We start from the raw sequence: 20647 nt of genomic DNA, 5'->3' as shown, positions 1-20647 counted from the left end.
CTCTGACTGAAACACGGGGTATGGGTGAGCTGATGCTTCATTTAAATACATGTGCTTCATTTGTCATTTTGATAATTATTTAAAATTATTTATCCAGCATCTACCAAGGGGCAGAACTATTAAGACAAAGTTCCTGGCATCACAGAGCTTACAGAAAAAAAGACAAACACATACAAGTTACAGTCAAGCAGTAATAACTGTTATGAAGTAAAGGAGGACAGGGAAAGGGAGTTGTTGACTTAAAAAAATACACAACGTGAGAGTTGCGAGTTCATTTTTATTTGAGGCGGAATGAGGGCCTCAGCCTGAGAGTCGGCACCTCAGATAGCTCTGAGAACCTGCTCCAAAGAGGCAGGTGGGAGATCAGCGTATAAGTGATTTTGGTGAAGGGGGAATACATGCAATCAAGCACATATTTTTTTCAGGTTTCTGCTAGTCACAAACAGCAGTCATCACCATGAACGATTTTAGTGCTTTTCCAGATACAAGGCGATACAAGAAATGGGCTCATAACTGGCCCCTTAAAGTATCTAACTAGTGGAAGACCTGTCCTGCCAGTTCTTCCCTGAACACCTGCTCGCATGCTCAGTTTCTCAGTCATGTCCAACTCTCTGCGACCCCAGGGACTGTAGCCCACCAGGCTCCTCTGTGCATGGGGATTCTTCAGGTAAGAATACCAGAGTGGGTTGCCACGCCCTCCTCCAGAGAACCTTCTTCCCAACCCAGGTCTCCTTCACTGCAGGTGGATTCTTTACTACCCGAGTCACCAGGCAAGCCCTCCCTGAGCATAGAGTACCTCATTTCTGATCTCCACTCTGAGCTTCTTTCCTGGGGTGTTGAAAATCAGCAGCTGCAGCAGCACGTGATTTAACTCCTTGTAGAGGTAGATGGCAAGTGCCAAGGTGTAGTTGACAGAGTGGTGGGTCCCCTTAGAAGAGGGGATAGGTGAAGTTTGCAGAATTGAGTGAGTAGGCTATAATTTGCAAAAATTAAAAAAAAAAAAAAAAGGAGTTTTTTTTCAGTGAAGGGCATCTCCAGGACCCTGAGCTGGGAAGGGGCTTGGAGGGCTCTAGGAATAGCACAAAGACCAGTGTGGCTGCAGTGAGTGAGGGAGAGCCCCTGGAATTCAGAAAACATGCAGGGTGGGTTGCCTGCTGCTTTATAGGATCCAGAAGGACTTGGGGTGACGGGAAAGAAAAGGTATGGGGAATTTGGAAGATAGTGATATTATTTATATATTTTATTAGGGTGGCTTTGTCTGCTATTGGGAGGACAGACTCGTCAGAGGCCCAAAGTAGCAGAACACAAATAGGAGTTTAATGCTGGTATATGGATGAGTTGGATGGTGTTATTGGGTTGAATTGCATCCCCCCCACAGATATGTTGAAGTCTTAGAAGACTTAGAAGAGAAAAACATTCTCTTTTTGAGAATGTGTCCTTATTTGGACATAGGGTCTTTGCAGTCAGTGATCAAGTTAGCAAGAATTTTTTGCAAGATCTCTAATCCAGTATAACTAATGTCCTTATAGTTAAGGAGATATTTGGATGTAGCGACAGATGCACAGAAAGGAAAAGTTAAGAGACATGGGACGAAGATGGCAGTCTAGAGCCAAGGAGAGAGGCTGGAACAAAGCCTCCCCTCACCGCCCTCAGGAGAAACCAGCCTTGCTGACACCTTGATTTTAGGTTTCTAGCCTCTAGAACTGTAAGATGGTAGAATCTTGTTGTTTAAGCCACCCTGTTTGTGGAATTTTGTCACAGCAGCCCTAGGAACCAAATACAGAGAAATGACTTGGAAGAGATTGATGATGGTCAGAAGGCTTGAATTTGAGATGCATTCTGCAGTTAACACCAGGAGGATTTGCTGGATTGGAGACGGGTGGTGGGGTTGATGTTTGGCCCGTGGGAACTGAGTTTAAGGATGGGATGACCGGTGATGCCTAGGTCATTGGGTGAGTGGTGGTGCCCTTTCCTGGGGATTAGGAACACTGAGGATGATAGACTTGGGGGACAGAGGTCCAGAATTGGGTCAGGGACTTGTGAGTTTGCAGTCCCTGTTTGACATCTTAGGGTAGGCAGTTATAGAGGTAGAGGAGATGTCATAGCAGAGTCATAAATGGTGACCAGTCCCTCCCCCACAAACACTGCAGCACCTGGCCTCTCACTTCCATGAGCTGCAACTCCAGGTGTCATGGACTCCACGGGTGTGCAGAGAGGATTCTATCAGCACACAGGTGCTTTATATGATGTTTAATGTATTTTTCTTAATGTTTGTATGCTCAGTCATGTCCAACCCTTTGTGACCCCATGAAGTGTAGCTCCAAGCTCCTCTGTCCATGGAATTTCCCAGGCAAGAATACTGGAGTGAGGTGCCTTTTCCTCCTCCAGGGGATCTTCCTGAACCAGGAATTAAACCCACGTTTCCTGTGTCTCCTGCATTGCCAGGTGGATTCTTTACCACTGCATCAACTGGGAAGTCCTTTTTTTCTTAATATATACTAGGGAAAAAAAAAAAAAACATAACTAGCACAACCAAGCCATGATTTCAAGATGCTATTACTTAGGCCTTCATTAAAATTTGAATATATAAGTTTTTAAAAACCAGAGTCATCTTTTTAAAGAAAACAATTAAGAAATGAGTAGTATCATATATTTAGCAGATGTAATAGTATACATTATGTGGATATGGGGGGAAAAATAAATGACTAAAGTCTGGGACACAGTCTAAAGCCTTTGTAAGGAGTTACTAGGTGATGCCTACCTCATGACAGTTTTTGTTTGTTTTTTGGCCACATGTCATGCAGGGATCTTAGTTCCTAGACCAGGGATCAAACCTGAGCCCCTGCAGTGGAAGGGCAGGGTCTTAACTGCTTTGTTCTGTTCTGTTTCCTTTTGTTCTAACTGCAAGTCAAATCAGTAGACTTAGTAGTAGAGACCAGCATTTGTTTAAAAAAGAGTTAAACTAGATCAGAAAGTAGAGCATACTGCTGGTGGTATTTGGAGGCATAATTTCATGATGCAAACTATCTTTCTCAATGAACATCACAGTGAGAAGTGAGAAAGTCTCTGGGTTTGCTTCCATAGTTGCAGGTGTCACTTCCCCTGTCCTGTTTTGCTGACTTTCCTCTTGAGCCAACTTGAAAAACTTGGGTTTGTAAGGAGACAAGAAAAAATGATGTACTTTCATCTTTACAAGGTCATGAATAGTTTTCATAACTATTTCATAACTCCTCTTTCATAGGAGGTTTTCATAAATTACTGTGAGATTAGTTCCACGGGTTTAAGAAGCCTATGATATCATCATCGAAAATATATAGCCCATTTCTTCCATGTTCATTTGGGTTTCTGATCCCTATTTTGATACACCTGGTAATTGCTAGATCTCCGAGCTTGCGAATTCTTCCAATCGATTTATTTGCATAGAGTTTTTGACTGCAGGGTCCTAGATTGCTTTATTGACGTGCCTTTACCAGGACCTGTTTGCACTAGCTTTGTTGTACACACTTAAGTATAATGTTGAGTAAGAACTTTGATTGAAAGTGAAATATATTTATTCAAACCAAAGGATGTCTCAGGGTTGTGTGAAAGTGCTTATTCTTATACAAGAGTGCATGTGATTTTTTTCAGAATTAAAACTCCTTTGAATGGATTTTTAAGAAGTCCTCTAGGAGCCCTTGCAGCAATTGTGTGATATTTCTTCTTTTTCTTTTTTTCCTTATGATGAAATATCTAGGCTGGAGATGTCTAATGAGATATTTCTTTAAAAAATAATGCCAAAATTATACATACACTTAGTTTTAAATTTTCCCTGTGGCTCTAATTTTGAGATAGAGTAACTTATACCTGATTTAAAGAGTTAGGTGTTTAAATAATCTGATGTCAGCCACTGAATTCATTGGGCACCCATTATTTCACGCCTGATATACTGTTTTCCACAGAGCATTCTTGTAAATTTGTTTATGTGATGCAAATTAGGCTAAGTACTACCCCATCAGATCTGTAATGTTTAGGGAACAATAATTTCTCTAAAAGTATAGTTTGCAGTGTTCAGGGATGTTTATATTTCTAAAATGACTTAACAGGAGAAGCCTTGATGAAAGCATTTAGTATGGAGCTGATAGATGTCTCATTAAGTTTCCAGAAAATGCACATGTAAACACTTCTTTAGTCATCTTTCAATAGTTTATTTACATAACTGAGGGCTGCTACTTTAATTAGTGGTGGTTATCACAGCAAAATGATTTAGTAAGTGGACCTAAGTGAGAGAAGACGCTTCTGTTTCTAGAAACTACTGGTGAGGAATCCAACCCTCCTCCTTGGCCCCCTACCCTGGCAGCAAAGAGCCTCTGTTTACATATGTAAATAAGTCATTCAGTTGAGAGTCCCTTTGGATCCAAGGTCCAATCTGTTATTTTGCTGATGTTGATGACATTAGCCAGGAGGTAAAGGGTACCAAGAGACTGAAGTCTCAGCCTGGAAGGACAGATACCGGAGACCAAAGTCTATCTTTTAAGAGGAGAAGTGGATTCTTGGGACCAAGAATTTAGGAAAAGAAAATAAAGGCACAAATTTTGTCTTTAATGTTGGCCTGAGTGATAGAATTTAACGTTTCTCTTGAACACAGCCAGCTATACAAATGAATATGCTGTGTAAGGATGTTGGTTTCATGACATCCTATTTTTGAGAGCCCTGTTTCCTATTTAAAGAATATATAATATTTCATAATTGAACTCATGAAGTTGACTTTGCTCAGAGATATGTTGTTTGTACCTGTCTTGGATGTAGGAATCTGGCTTAAAATAAGAAAGGAAAACTTTTAAATTAAGGTCTCCCTAAGCAAGATTGCTGGAAGAAATATCAATAACCTCAGATATGCAGATGACACCACCCTTATGGCAGAAAGTGAGGAGGAACTAAAAAGCCTCTTGATGAAAGTGAAAGAGGAGAGTGAAAAAGTTGGCTTAAAGCTCAACATTCAGAAAACGAAGATCATAGCATCTGGTCCCATCACTTCATGGGAAATAGATGGGGAAACAGTGGAAACAGTGTCAGACTTTATTTTTTGGGGCTCCAAAATCACTGCAGATGGTGATTGCAGCCATGAAATTAAAAGACACTTACTCCTTGGAAGGAAAGTTATGACCAACCTAGATAGCATATTAAAAAACAGAGAGATTACTTTGCTAACAAAGGTCCATCTAGTCAAGGCTATGGTTTTTCCAGTGGTCATGTATGGATGTGAGAGTTGGACTGTGAAGAAAGCTGAGCGCTGAAGAATTGATGCTTTTGAACTGTGGTGTTGGAGAAGACTCTTGAGAGTCCCTTGGACTGCAAGGAGATCCAACCAGTCCATCCTAAAGGAGATCCGTCCTGGGTGTTCATTGGAAGGACTAATGCTGAAGCTGAAACTCCAATACTTTGACCACCTCATGTGAAGAGTTGACTCACTGGAAAAGACTCTGATGCTGGGAGGGATTGGGGGCAGGAGGAGAAGGGGACAACAGAGGATGAGATGGCTGGATGACATCACTGACTCAATGGACATGAGTTTGAGTAAACTCCGGGAGTTGGTGATGGACAGGGAGGCCTGGCATGCTGCGATTCATGGGGTCGCAAAGAGTCGGACACAACTGAGTGACTGAACTGAACTGAACTGAAAGTGAAGAAAGCAGCATGTCCAGTCTGTAATGAATTGAGTTCTTCTCAAAGGTTCCTGTCTAGTGCATAGCTATGGCTACCTTTCTACAAAGCCTTAGTAACTCAATACATGAGCCACTGACCACCACCAACTTTTTTGTCAACAATAGAATACAGTGTGACTGTTTTTGAAAATTAAGATTAGGTTAAAACATGAGTCATATGGAGAAAACCTTGCTGTGAGCTGTTCAGAATTCCCTTATTTCTATTCCATATGCAGTTCATTAAAATGACATTAATACTCCAGGCTGTTCTTTGGTTTCTATTAAGATGTATTACTGAAAAAGATAAAAAGATGTATTACTGGAATCTGTGTAAATATATTGATTATCTCATAGGCCTATTTGTTCACCACAAGCAGACTATTGTAACAGAGTCAGTGTACCTGAGAATAAATGAGACAAAATGGAGACCAGGTTTTAAAAACACACTGGCCCCCTCCATTCCCCTTGAAGGGTGTGCTTGTGCTCTTTAAACCAGCCTTTCAGTAACTGGGAGTTTAAGATTGAGGTTCTCAGTTTAATATCAGCATCTGCCCCCTGCTGAGTTTATGGTGCAATTAGCTAATTAAAAAAAAAAATAACATTTTCACCTTGAAGTCAGGAGAAGAGCAATAAACTACAGGCTTAGGATTTAGTTAATTTGCACATTGACTGTAACTGTGTATTTAATGCCAAGATTAACTTTTTTTTTTTCCTGATGAGTGGGAGCCTGGCACTGCATACTGGAACTCTTAAATCAGTTATAATCATTCCACAGGGAGCTTGATAAGAGCAGATAATTCTATAGATATATTAATGAGGATAATTATTTATTTACATCTGGTAACTTTTTTAAGGAGAAAATGCCTTAAAATCACTTTCTGATAAACCATTAAATATAAAGGAGACTTGCGGTTAAATAAATAATCTGTGATTTAAAAAAATACTATTTCTCATGTAAAATCTATTGCTTCTATTGAATAGAAAGTCATACTCAATTTTTGTTTGTTTGTTTTTCCAAATATTCAGGGACTTAATGAGAACAATTTCTGCTGTCAAAGCTTTTGGTATCTTTTCTAGGTCAACTAAGACTTAAAACTATTGCCTTGCATTTTTTTTTCCGGAAGAGGGTAGGGAAAGAATGCATGTTGGCAGGGCAGTTAGTAGGAAAAACATAATCCTGACTTGCAATCTGCTACTTATGACATTTCCTTTTTGAAAGGTAAGCGTTACGCTTTGGATGCCAAAGCAGTGATGGTTGGCAATTCAAGTGGGTGTGATTGATCCATGTCTTTAAAGTAATAGCACTGTTATTCTTGGAAGAAAGAAAGAAAAGAATTCTCAAGTATGGTAATACAGAGCCTGCATTTTTACTACTGTAGAAGGTCTTTTTACCCTCCTCTGTGAGCAGATGGTAACACTCATCTGACAGATACTTCACTCCCTGTGGAGAGGCTCACTTGGACCAGGGGCTTTACTTCCAGGGGTTTACAGACCATCTCTCTGTGGCTTTCATCTCCCTGTCCCTGAAGTCTCTGCCCACAGTGGATTGTGCTTACTTCTTAAATTCTTGTCTACTGTTGCCCAGCTTTGGAAGATGGAAAAGTGAAACTCTATTCCATGCCCCCCATGGGGGCCCCTATTCCAAACTTTTCCTTTAAAATACAGTTGCTTGGGTTTCTTTTGGTGTGTGTGTTTGACATGGAATGAGCAGTGGGAGGTGTTAAGTCTTTCTCTGTGGTCCATTTGTCACGTGTGTGTGTGTTTACAAGGGTTGATCTAAGGAAAAGACCACCCTTCTACACAGGTTAGGTTATAAACTTAATTCTCAATCTCTGAGCCAATAAAGCTTAATTGCATTCAGGGATAGAGCTTTTGGTGGCTGCCAGATACCAGGAATTCTGCCAGGATGACGAAGAGAGGAACTTCTAAGCCAAGAGAGTTTTCATGTTTGGGGAAAGATTGTAATTTCTGTATCTTTTTGGTGTTAACCACATGAGTGACAGGTTTAAGAATGTGTTCTGCTACTCTAGGAAGAATGATTTCATGTTCAGTGAAATCATGCTTCAGTTTTCCTTAATATCCTTGATATAATTAGAGACAGTATCAGGTAATAGGAAAATGCACACTTGGTGGGAAATGTGATACTGGCCTGTGTTTATGACATCACACACATGCATAGGCAGGGCTGTTTTTAATAAAATGACTTGCACATGGCATGCACCTTTGTGGGCGAGGTGGCGGGGCGGGGGGGGAGCTGTGTCGTGTGTTTTTATTGCTGGATTTTAGCTGAAAGAGACGTGTACAGTGCTGTTAAATGCTGTCCCTTTCCCTTTTCTGACCATTTCCCCATCATCCCACGCCCCGCCTTCTCCTCTCCCACCTCGTTCATCCCCATCTTCCATTCCCTGTCAGGAAGGGCAGCCTCCGAAGAGTCATTTCAACTCAGCCCGACATCGCCAGAGACTAGTGGACCCCGCTGCTTCAAAAGTGAGTGTGCCTGTCGCATGGTGCATGGCGGAGTGGTCCCTGTGAGGAGAAGGGGGCTGTGGGCCTTTGCTTATGCTGGTGCCTCTCATGGTCTTAGAGGAGGCAAGGTCTTCTCTACTGATTGAAGACCGTCCACATCAAAGGAGCTGTATTGTCGAACCATCAGACCTGGAAACCAGCAAAACCCTGCTAGGTAGCACCTGCTGGTTTCCGTGGTTGTAAACACTCCCCCCACGGCCAGTTTCAAGCAGCCGTGTGACAAAGGTGACCACAGGGCTGGACAGAGGTGCCCCATAGAGCTCTATTATATCCAGACACAATTGACATACTTCCACGTGAAAATATAGCAAAATAATTAGGAAGTGAACCGTTTGGGTATCTCTTATCTTTATTTTCAATATAATGTATTTTATTGGAAGTTTAGATAGTTTTAATCAACAATAATGGCTGTTTTTAACAACCAGCTTGTAAAATTCCTGAAAATGCTCCCCAGCTGGTGTACCTGGGCTCTAGTAGAGCAGTTCTGCATATGATATATTTGTTGAGAATAGCTCAAGCCAGTTTCGTCATGTTCAGCTCTGATGGTCTACAGAAAAGTGGCTGAGGTTTTGAGCAAGGATTTGCTCTTCCTACACAGCCTCAGTAAGTCGCAAGTCTGTTCTGCTGCACACAGACTTTTATTAAAGAGACATTTACTGGCAAACAGGCACAGAATGTCTCTGCAGCCTGTCCTGTAAACTCGGTGAAGGGCTCTATGCTCAAGCCTTTTAGGTGCTCCAGCTGATCTCTTTGGAAGGTTCCACTTAACGTGGATGAACTGACAGCTCTCTGGAGACAGGATGCTCTCATTTCTATGGTGGGCATCATTCACTGGAGCCCCTCTACCCCATCTGCTGAACATAAGGCCGTGGCACAGCGGGGCCTCAGTGCCAGACCTCAAGGTCCAATTTACAGACCTTCGTAGATTCTTAGGCTCTGTTCATGCAAGGGTAGAGAGTATCTGTAAACTGACTTTGCCAGGCCACTTACCTTAAAGACCACTAGTGTCAACAATGAAAGCCTGTTTCTAACATCCACTATATTGACCAGGGGACCACTGATTTTGATTTCAGCAATGAAAACCCATTTCAGTATGAGTACATGCGTACACTGGTGTGACTGAGACATGGATACCTCTGATATAATGCTAGTTGACCACCCTGGGGGAGTCAGTGATTCGCATATAATTTTTAATCAATAGATAATATTACATTGCCTATGTGGAAATATTTGGAAGTGGCCCCCAAATGTCATAGCATTTTGTGACATTTAGTTAGTACCTGGGGTGTCTCCTCCCCGCTCCCAAGTTCTAAACAACTCAGTTTGACTCAGGATCCTTATGATGAAGTCATGAAAGTTTGTGAGGGGAGAAAAATAAACTAGCTCTGAATAAGTTGGATGGTTTCATCATGTAAGAGGTGAATCTTGCTAAGCCTAGTTCAGAGAACACCAGGTCCTTCTCAGACCCAGCCTAAGAGTTTTCATCAACGAGGCAGTAAAACATCCTGAGGTTAAGCATAACCCCTGTTATACCCAGCATGTTTCTCTTGGTCAATGGTGTGTTAAGGATCCAACTTGGCACATGCTTTTGTTCTTCCTCTTTCTTTTTTCCTATGTTCGTTTCATTCTGCTGTGGAATTTTCAGAAATACTACTGTGCCTCACCATGCAAAGTGTTGTCTGTTATACTGTAAATTAGACAGGTTTCTTCTATTGAGTCTTTGTTGTTCTGTTTTGTCTTAAGTGAGAATCATGGCTTTTTTTTTCTAGATACACTCTAAGAAGATCTCATTAAACTGCTAAAAAGAAGATGTCTGGTGCCTTGATGTGCTGTGTGAATAGGTTCAGCCAATATTCACAAATAGGCTTTAAAGGTCAAATCCTTTCTTCCCCCAAATACTGCAGTACTAGAAATTTAAGAAAGGCCTAAAATTTTTTTCTAACCTTAGGAACTGATGAGGGGAAACACATTTGCCATGTGGATTGGTTACTTGGGCAATGAATATAAAATGGAAATGTGCATTAGTGTGGCCAGTGACCTTTCATTATAAGCACGTTGGTGCTTAGATGCTACACTGCATTTGTTCAACTCAGTAACCTGAGTTGTTATAAAAAAAAAAAAAACCCTGGCGGATTCTGGGCTCAGTAATAACTTAGAGTAAACCAGCTATTAAAGTTTTTGAGAATATGGATTCTGTTGAGTCAGCATTGCAGTCTGGGGAGAAGTGTGATCAAGCAGAGATACTTGACTTCCCATTAGCAGTATGGAGTGGTGAGGAAGAATATCCTTGAGTGGGATGTGCATTAGGCTTTGTTATAATCCATTTGTGTCTGTGGGCTGCCACGTAACACTGAGCCCCCATGCCTCAAGGTTCTCTCTTCTATGAAATGCGTGTGCATGCAAAGTCGCTTTAGTCGTGTCAGACTCTTTGTAACCCTATGGACTGTAGCCTGCCAGGCTTCTCGGTCCATGGGATTCTCCAGGCAGGAATACTAGAGTGGGTTGCCATTTCCTTTTCCAAGGGATCTTCCCAACCCAGGGATCGAATCTACATCTTTTATATCTCCTGCACTGGCAGGCAGGTTCTTTACCACTAGCGCCGCCTGGGAAGCCTGTAAAGTGAAAGTCACTCTGTTGTGTCTGTCTGTGATCCCATAGACTGTATAGTCCATGGTATTCCCCACGACAGAATACTGGAGTGGGTAGCCTTTCCCTTCTCCAGGGGATCTTTCCAACCCATGGATCAAACCCAGGTCTCCTGCATTGCAGGCGAATTCTTTACAAGGTGAGCAACAAGGGAAGCCCTCTATTAAATGAGAGTTTATTAAATAGTCTCTTAACCAAATTAAGGAATTATGTTTCTTTTTCATCAAGGCTTTTTATAGCTAGATACTTTCCCATTTAGTCTGAGATTTTTGAATGACATTTCTCAGTCCTAAAATTCCTCTAGAAACAGCATCTTTCCTCATGAATTCCAAAGCATTATTTGTGGGCGGTCTTTTATCAGTGTCTTCAATGGATGTTAATTTTTTAAACAGAATTACTTTAAAGCTGTGGGGGAAAATATGAACCAGAAACAAGAGGCTCATTTTCTACTCAGGGAGTTGGCTTTTTTTTTTTTTTTTAGCCTGAATTTTTTAATCTTAGTCTTTGAAAGCTTTTGAAAGTGCTTTGAGTATAGGAAAACAAGCTCTTAAATCTGTTTTATTTGAATAAGAGTTAAAGAGTGAAGGAGAAATCAAAGGTAAGTAATGTACCTCTGATTGGCTAAACTTGTCCACTGGGAATTTCTAAAATATATTTCATTTGGAGAATATGCTCACCTGTCTATCCCCCAGTACGAGCCCTTCACACAGTAAATGAACAAAGAAGAAAACAGGCAGCAGGAATAATAGTTCAAAGACCACTGAACAGTTATTTGTGGAGCTGGTAAAGAATTCTGTTAAATAAAAATCAGTTTGATATGGGAGCATCAGGGACACGATCTGGGGAGGCAGGAGGTGGACAGAAAAGAACACGAGAGTGTACAGAGGATTAGCTTTCAAATCTCCTGGCATTTGAGCACAAAAGGATGATGAAGATTTATTCTAGATGAACTGTCATTTTTCATTGGAAGCTTTGCTGGTCCAGAATAAATAGGTTCATAGAGCTCGTATTGAAATTTTGAGCATGTGACAATAGGTAGTGGTGGGCATAGCATCTAATAAATTTCAAAACCAGAAAGTGTTGTAATATTCTATCCTCTTAAAAAAAAAAAAAAAAAAAAAAAAAACCTCCCTAAATGGACAGCTAACCAAAACCCTGCTTATGATTCTAAGATACATCACTTCAGTATGCCACAGGGCTTGAAAATCCTTTATACTAATTCTCAGCGATTTCTCTACCTTTTTCTAATGAGAATAAGGTTTATAAAACCTGGGCTCTCCTGCTGGGAAAATCAGCCCTGAGCTATCTCAGAGCAGACCGTCTTCTTTTCTCACTAATATAAACCTTTTAGGATTGATCCTTTTTTTCATTTTTATCTCTCTGAAGAGTAAATGTCTCTGGGACCTTAGAAACCCATTGTTTGGAGGGGGCAAAAGGCTGCATTGACCAGGGTTCATAGTTGCAAACATGATGTAGAATAAAAGCCATGGAAATCATGATATTGTGTTTCTTTCTTTAATAATAAAAGAAATAGTTTTTTTTTTTTTTTTTAAGCACTAAGGGGATAGGCTTTAAAGTATTGAATATCTACATTTTAGAGCCTTATTATGGATTGAATTTTTGGATGGTAATTAACACCTTCCTAGTCCCAAGAGTTTCAAGTGTTAAAGGATAATTTCTGCTTTTTTGGAGGCTGTAATACTTGTCACTATATTTAAGGAGATATTAATAGAAAGATGGGGAAGGGGCTGGGAAGATTGGTTGCCATAATTATTCTGGGAATATTTTAGTTATATTAAATGTTGTTACAATGTAAACTTTTTGTTTGCTTTTACAAAAGATTTTAGGGGTAGTACATTGCTGATAGAAAATTTTGAGGCAGTTTATAGTTTTTGTTTGTACATCAGCTGTCTATGAACTTTTGGTCCTGGCTAAAATGGGTGTTGATCTCATATCTGAAACTTAATAGCTATGACATTGGGGCGGTTACTTAATTACCCTAAGAAAGCCTCAGTTTCTTTATCTGAGAACAAAATAGTATCCATCTCATGGGATTGTTTTGAGGATTAAATGGGAGAATGTATAAAAAGTTTTTACTGCACAGGTAGGGACTTAAGTGAAAGTCGCTCCATCGTGTCCAGCTCTTTGCAACCCCTTGAACTATACAGTCCATGGAATTCTCCAGGCCAGAATACTAGAGTGGGTAGCCTTTCCCTTCTCCAGGGAATCTTCCCAACTCAGGAATCAAATCCAGGTCTCCTGTATTGCAGGCGGATTCTTTACCAACTGAGCTATCAGGGAAGCTCCAAGGCACTTAATGATAACCAAAAAATTATAGCTATCCTTTAAATTATGATTATTCTTATTATGGATATCAGGTAATCATTATTTAACTTCTCTAAGATTTTTTTTTCCCTCATGTAAAATAAGGGGTTGAGGTAGAATGTCTGCATTGTTAAAAGTGTGTCCAGTTCTCCTTATGTTTGAATGTCTGGTATGTACTCAGCTGTGTGGTAGGCATAAAGGACTATAGCTTGTAGGATTTAGTTCTTACCTTTAAGAATATAATGTAATTGGGAAAGAAAGAATGCAGAAACAATAATCAATTGTTTGGTCAACATATCCAAGCTGCATTAATTTCAAACCAAAGGACCTCTGTGGCCACAGTCAGAAAAGTCTTCCTGAAGCTTGTAGGTTTTCATCTGGGTCCTGAAAGAAGCAAAGGACTTTTTAAACCTTATGAGTGTGGGCATGAACATTATGAGCATGCGCGAGGTAATGTGATGGGCCAGACTGGAATGGTGTGAACGAGGTGACACGTTCCTGAATGGCTGTTCCTGGTGGGATGCAGACAGGCTTTGCCTCGGGAGGGGTGTTCTCAATGAAGTTCTGTGTACTAGTTGCGTGGCCAAGGAAAAGTCTCTTGTTTCCTCATCCATACAGCTCAGGAATAACAATATCTACCTCATTGAGAATGTTGTTACAATGAAATGGTCTGGTGTCGCCATTCCATAGAGTGATTGTGCTATTTTGGGGACAAAAATGACAGTTTTTAGCTAAATTAAACAGTCTTCTCTACGACCCAGCAATCCCATAGAAAAGAAGTGGCCTCTGTCCAAGGACACAGATGCTTCATGCAGCCTTGTTGTTACACCAGAACGTTTGGAGATACTGTGAGTGCACTGAAGGAGTGATTGGGAAAAGAGAGGGCATCGCATAACCCCCAGCAGTTAGAAGCCGCAGCCTTGAAAGGACATGCAGCAATGTGGATGGGACTGAAAACGTGTTACTCTGTGAAACCAAGCTTAAACAAATTCAGTTCTTTACTACCATGCTTGTAATGTCGATTAAAAATGCACATATAGCATACAGTTTATGGTTTCCAGGAGCTCATACAAATAGCTGATTGTCCATTGGGCACATTGCAAGGGTAGGCTGGAGGCAGATAAGAGGTGTGGGAAGGTTCTGTCCAAATAAACTGATGGGTGGGAATAATATTCTCTGTCTGAGGAGTATGCTTACCCTCTCCTGTACCCTTGAATTTCCCCACGAGGAAGTAGATAGGCCAAGAAATAAGATGTAAGGGAGACTTAAAGAAGTCTCCAGAGGTGAAAGCAATGCTCCTATGCATCGTGGAGCAGCTAACACTTAGGCAGCCCCGCAGCATGTCCACCTGCTTCTAGCTGCTGTACGCCTGGGACTGACGACTCCCTAGGAGGGGTACTGCTGATCACCTAGTGGCCGACGAGGCCACGGAAGTTTGCATGAGATCACACAGCTACTAAAACAGGAGCTGGGATTCGAACCCGGGATTCTTGGGCTCTTGGGCTCCCTGTGCTTAACCGTCCTGTACTATGGCTGTAACTGAAGGGGTGAGGGAGAACCAGGGCTTTTTCTCCCATGGCGTCCTTGGACCATGCCTCGCCGTTGCCACTACCTTCTTTTTGTGGAAACTGCCAATTGGCGTGTGTGTGTACTTATATGTGTGTGCATGTGTATAAAACTTTTTGTATGCATTCACAAGTATACAGCTTGATGAATTTACACAAACTGGACAATCCCATACGACCAGCACCCAGAACAGAACGTGCTGGGCAATGCCGAAAAACCAAAACTTCTGTCACTTTTACTGGGCGTGAAGTTCCAGTTGCTGGAAAGCAACATCATGAAAAACCTAAGCCTTTAAAAGCGAAAAACATTAGAAATATCAAAGATTCTGGAAATGGCTGCAGGGTTTGGGTGTTTGTAAGGTGTAGGTAAAGCCTTCCACCTTTTCTCGATTTTTACCACAGTTGCTTCTGTTACAAATAGTGGAGGACACAGACCACTCCTGAAGGAAAGCGGAAGGTTTTCCAATGAGTTTAGGGTCACCTCACATTATCAAAGGATAAAACAGATTGACCTGCAGGCCTTAGACAGAAATACAGATAAACACCTGCATGGTGTGGATCGTAAGATGGCTTTGCAATGGACAGGTAAGTGAATTTTCACTTCTCCCCTGGTCGTTAACTTCCCGGCACCTGTCTTTGATGTTCAGCCTCAACTCCTATAGGCTGCATTTGTCAACATCCCTCTCTAAGGGTGATGCTTCCCCCAAATCCAGACAGTTGGCTTAGGTTCAGACTGAGTCTGAAGTTGTGTTTTGGGGTTACATTTACAATGTGATCTGTCCACCTGGTACCCCTGTGCACATTTTGCTGCCTTTGGCAGACAGCACAGAGAAGTGAAATTCCTTGCAGGAGCCCCAGAACTAGTACAAGGTGAAGCCCACTTAGTCCCTGTGCATAGCCACCACGCCATGCCCTTTGTACCGCCATCTCGGAGGGGCGCCTCCCTTTCCCAGGGGACACCCTGTCCTGAGTGGCATTTCTCAAGGTTCAAAAGGAAGGCAACCAAAGTTCCCACAGTAGTGAGTTTTCTGCCTCCAGTGCCAGATTCCTCCTTGATCCATAGCCTGCTCTCCTGCCACCTGACTCCACAGTACTGTTGACCTATGTAATGCTGCAAAACTGTCTGGAAAGCTTTCATTTTCCTTACCATTTCTGTGTGTGACTATCCCAGTTTACTGGATTTATTTCTCTGTTAGCATTAACAGAATTCTAGAGCCCTAACAATTCAGCTGAAAAAATGGGCAGAGGGCACCCCCATTTCTTCAGCCTAACATCTCTCTAATCAGACACATACAAGTAATTCTACAGAAAGTGGGTTCCAATTATTTATTTTCCATGATTCTGTCTATAATGTATGACATAAACACAGTATTGAAGCACTCAAAATTACAGGGCTGCAACATGCTTTTGGAATTCAGCTCGTGTAGTTCATGCAGAATGATTTGGGTCTTGTGACCGGGCATTATGGGATTTATTTTGTAGACTTAAAGGTGGGTATAGCCTGCTGCTTTTGAAGAATCACTCTTTAATCTTCAACAAAATAATCTTTTCATTGAGGTATAACATATATACAGAAAAGTACAGATATTTTAAGCTTGCTATTATCCCAAAGATCTTAGTAACTGATTTTTTTTTTTTCCTGTAGTAGTAACATATCCCAAAACTGCAGATTTCAGTGAGCTTTCACACACTGACTATGCCCAGGTAACAACTCCAAGGTTTAAAATACAGTGCATTACCAACACCCTAGCAGACCCCTTGTCCTACCCCTGTAGCAGTTTTCAGAATGTTTTAAATTTCCATTTTTGTTTTCAGAGTCACATTTCTTTCCTGATGCTTGTCAACATCCTAATTGATTGTCCAGGAAAATGATGTTTGTCTTTAAGAAAAGAATGGGACTGGGTTTCAAAATGGAAGTAAAGAATGTGTGAAAACCATTTTGACTTTTAATATTTTAGTTGCTGGAATTTCTATTTTAAGCCCATTTAAATGTTGTGACTGAAAATATTGAGAACTGTTTGACCTGTTTGTCTTTCCTAACACAAATTTTTTGTTGTTGTTGTAGCAGTTACCTTTTCCTGTTCTTTGTTTTTTGTTTAACTGACAGCGGTTAAGTAGGCATAGGTAAATTGTTACAGCTCAACCTATCTTATCCTTGGGTGGATTTTTTTCCCCAAGGACTTCAAAGAACTAGTGAATTGCTTTTGTTGACTTTTCTCATAGTTCTCAGAGTAGTGCTTACCAAAGACCTGTAACAGGCAGTTGGCCAAGATGAGATTAGTATTTTATTTGGAGGAAGGGTGTAGGAAGTCTTTTTAATTTAGAGGTTAAAAGCTCATCAGCTGGGTTAGGACTCTGATGATGGGAAAGATTAAAGGCAAAAGGAGAAGGAAGCAGCAGAGGATAAGATGGTTAAATAGCACCTGAGGATCGAAAAAAGTCAGACACAACTTAGAGACTAAACGGAAACAATGGACAAGTGCAGGTTATCCAGTTTAGCTTTAGATTTATTTATGAAGAATTACTGAAATCATTTCTTTACCTTCAAGGGGTCCTGTATCCTGCTGGCCCCTTGTAATCCTCTGCCCCAAGGCAAAAAGAAAAACAAATCAAAACATAGCCAGCAACTCTAAAAGATTAATTTAAACATTTAGCCAAGCAATCCTTGAAAGTGAAGTCGCTCAGTCGTGTCCGACTCTTGGCTACCCCATGGACTGTAGCCCACAGATCCCTCCATGGGATTCTCCAGGCAAGAACACTGGAGTGGGTTGCCATTTCCTTCTCCAGGGGATCTTCCCAACCCAGGGATTGAACCCAGGTCTCCTACATTGCAGGCAGATGCTTTAACCTCTGAGCCACCAGGGAAGGGAATCCCTATCTGAGAAGAGCAGGCTGAGTACCTCAGACACACTTGTTGGCCAATGCTTGGAGACCATGGTATCTTTTTTTAACTGACCTGATTAACTTCATTGCCTCCTTTAATATTTTTATAAGTTAATGGTTTTTTTCCCAAGGTGGGGTAGGATAAGTTCTCCCTTCCCATTATCTCACACACAAATTTCTGCTTCTTTCCTCAAAGAAAGATTTGACTATGATATGGCCAAGTACAGTTTTCCTTGTATTCATTCTGCTTGGAGTTCACAAGTATGTAGATTGATGCCTTTTATCAATTTTTTGGAAAGCCCTTAGCTATTATCTATTCAAATGTGTCTTCTACCTCATTTTCTCTCTTCTCCTTGTGGTAGTCTATTTGTACCTGTGTTAGGCAGTTGAATATCGTTGCACAGATCTTAGACACTGTTTTTTGTTTTTGCTTTATTTTCCTGGTGATTCATTTTGGATAATTTCTATCATTTTGATTTAAACTTTACTTATTCCTTCTTCTGCTTTGCTCATTCAGCTGGTAAGTCCTTTTCATTCTGATATCTTTCATTCCAGCTTTTCCTGTTGTTCTTTATTATTATTATAGTTTCTATCTCTCTAGTGAAATTTTCCATGTATTTGTTCATGTCAGATATCTTTGCCACTGTATCCCTTTGCATAGTTATTTTTGAGTCTTTGTCTGACAACATCAAAATCTTGGTTATCTCTACATCTGTTTGTATTGCCTATTTCTTTTATTGAGTATGGATCCCAACAGTACCCAGCACAGTTCAAGTAGACAGCAGAATGACCCAGCACTCTGACTCAAGTGGTATGACATAGAAGAGACACACCTTTTTTTTGGAGCTAAATATTATTTACCTCAATTTCTACTGTTCTCTCACTTAAAACTTTTGTATAAACACATGGTAAAGCAACATCTCCTACTTCTCAAGCCTCCGCTTCCACTTAGAATGTAGACAATTACAAGAGACCGCTGTTGTTATGTTCACAATCAAAACAAGGTATGTAAGCTGCAAACCCATACTTTAAAAACTAACTTAAAAAGCTAAGAGCACAGGTAAACCTGGGGCTTCCCACGCGGTGCTAGTGATAAAGAACCCGCCTGCCAGTGCAGGAGATGCAAGAGATGCATGTTCAATCCCTGGGCCAGGAAGAGCCTGTGGAGAAGGAAATGGCAATCCACTCCAGTATTCCTACCTGGAGAATCCCAGGGACAGAGGAGCTTCGTGTGCTACAGTTGATGGGGGTCACAAAGAATCGGGCACAACGGTAGTGACCTCGCATGCATACACAAGAAAACCTTAATAAAGTGAATTCCTGAGTGATAAATTCATGAAGGGAAGGGCTCATGGCTATCATGGTGAAATGACAGCAGGAGGAGAAACCTGCCATAGGTCAGCAACAGAGGAATTAGACCAAGTGAGAACATACTTTTCGTTCCTAGCTTTTCTCCAAATCTTCACTCCTATAGTTGAAAGTAATGGTCTCTTGTGAATGTCTACTTCTTGAATGGAAGAGGAAGTCTCAGAAATAGATTTGTCCGAGGAGATCAGGGAATTTGTGAATAGGGAAAAGAGAATAAAGATAAGCCTTAAAACGGAAACTGAAGTCGCTCAGTCATGTCCAACTCTTTGTGACCCCATGGACTGTAGCCTACGAGGTTCCTCCATCCATGGGATTTCCCAGGCAAGAATACTGGAATGGGTTGCCATTTCCTTCTCCAGGGAATCTTCCCAACCCAGGGATCGAAGCTGAGTCTCCCACATTGTAGGCAGATGCTTTACCATCTGAGCTGCCTGGGAAACCGTAACGATAAGCCTGCTACTGCTGCTGCTAAGTCGCTTCAGTCGTGTCCGACTCTGTGCGACCCCATAGACGGCAGCCCAACAGACTGCTCCGTCCTAGCCATTCATAAATCTGGGCTTAGTTGTGTCATTCTGTCACTGTTAGAAACACACGGCTATGGTAACAGTCCTTAGTTCCTGGCTGTATCTTCCATATAAACTATAGACCTATGGCATGCTAATCATGTGTTCTTATACTTTGGGTTCATTTCTTTAATGATTTGATCCCTGTTGTGCACAAGGGCTTTGTTTATGTAGCTGTTGTTTTCGGTCTTCTCTTGGATTTGTCGAGCAGTCTTTCAAGGTGCACTAGAGGACATTTGATTGAATTACAGTGTAGGGCGCCTACCTCTTTCATCAGAGTGCAATACCAGACTGTGAAATTCAGTTACTAAATGCAGTTGCTGGTGTATCACATGGCAGTAATTTAGTGTCTGCTTCTCTTATGGCCATCCTATCATTGTACCAAAGTAAAGGCTCTGTGAAATGTACATTTCTCAAAGCATGTTCTGTGTACATGCCTCAGGGATGGTTCTGCCAAAGTGTTTCATGGTCCCATTAATTTGAGAAACACTGCAGATCATACCCTTTGATCTTGTTAAATAAAATGCCTGTAATTTTAAAAAGTCTTGGGGAAATCTTGCAGTGAGTAAATTCTCTGAGATGTATTTAAGTATATTTTCTGAAACTTATTTGAGTACAGAACATTTTACCAAGAAACTTATTAAGTTTTTCTTATCAATACCCATTAGCAAAGTTCATTGAGTAATGTTGAGTTAAATGAATCTTGTTCCTCTTTATTTCAAGGAACATGAATAATTCGTATTGGCTGACATTCTCTATACCTGGGAAACATCTTCCCCACTGTTTTCTGGTAAGATAACTAGCATTTTTGGAAGGAGGAGGAGCTCTAATCCAGCAGCCTATCAGGTTACAGGATTATACTTAGGGCCTCCTACTTGGGACAGTGGTAATGTTGAGTTCTGCCTTTATAGATGTATACTGGTCTCTGCTACCTCACTGGTCCAAGGACTCTGCTAGTTTGCTAGTTCAAGAAAATAAGCTAGGTCAGCTGTCATATCCCCCTAAATGAGAAAAGACAGCTAGCTGCCTGGACTGCAATTGGAAGGAAAGGTCAATCAATATATTACCTCTTCTTCCATGTGTTCCTTGC

The 20647-nt window shown here is 41.1% G+C and overlaps 1 protein-coding gene across 8 annotated transcripts in view; it reads left to right on the top strand.

The window, feature by feature from the left end:
• Nucleotides 1-20647, top strand: part of MAST4 (microtubule associated serine/threonine kinase family member 4) — a 620856-nt gene that overhangs the window by 281818 nt on the left and 318391 nt on the right. For 3 of the 8 annotated variants that reach the window (XM_061393373.1, XM_061393376.1, XM_061393372.1), the window contains exon 4: nucleotides 8094-8168. The exons of the other annotated variants lie outside the window; for them this stretch is intronic. In XM_061393373.1, coding sequence (XP_061249357.1) covers nucleotides 8094-8168 — 75 coding nt within the window. The remainder of the gene's footprint in view (nucleotides 1-8093; nucleotides 8169-20647) is intronic. 8 annotated transcript variants of the gene reach the window in all.

The sequence above is a fragment of the Bos javanicus genome, chromosome 20, assembly GCF_032452875.1.
Source record: "Bos javanicus breed banteng chromosome 20, ARS-OSU_banteng_1.0, whole genome shotgun sequence".
NCBI lineage: Eukaryota > Metazoa > Chordata > Mammalia > Artiodactyla > Bovidae > Bos > Bos javanicus.
This window is presented reverse-complemented; position numbering and strand designations above follow the sequence as displayed.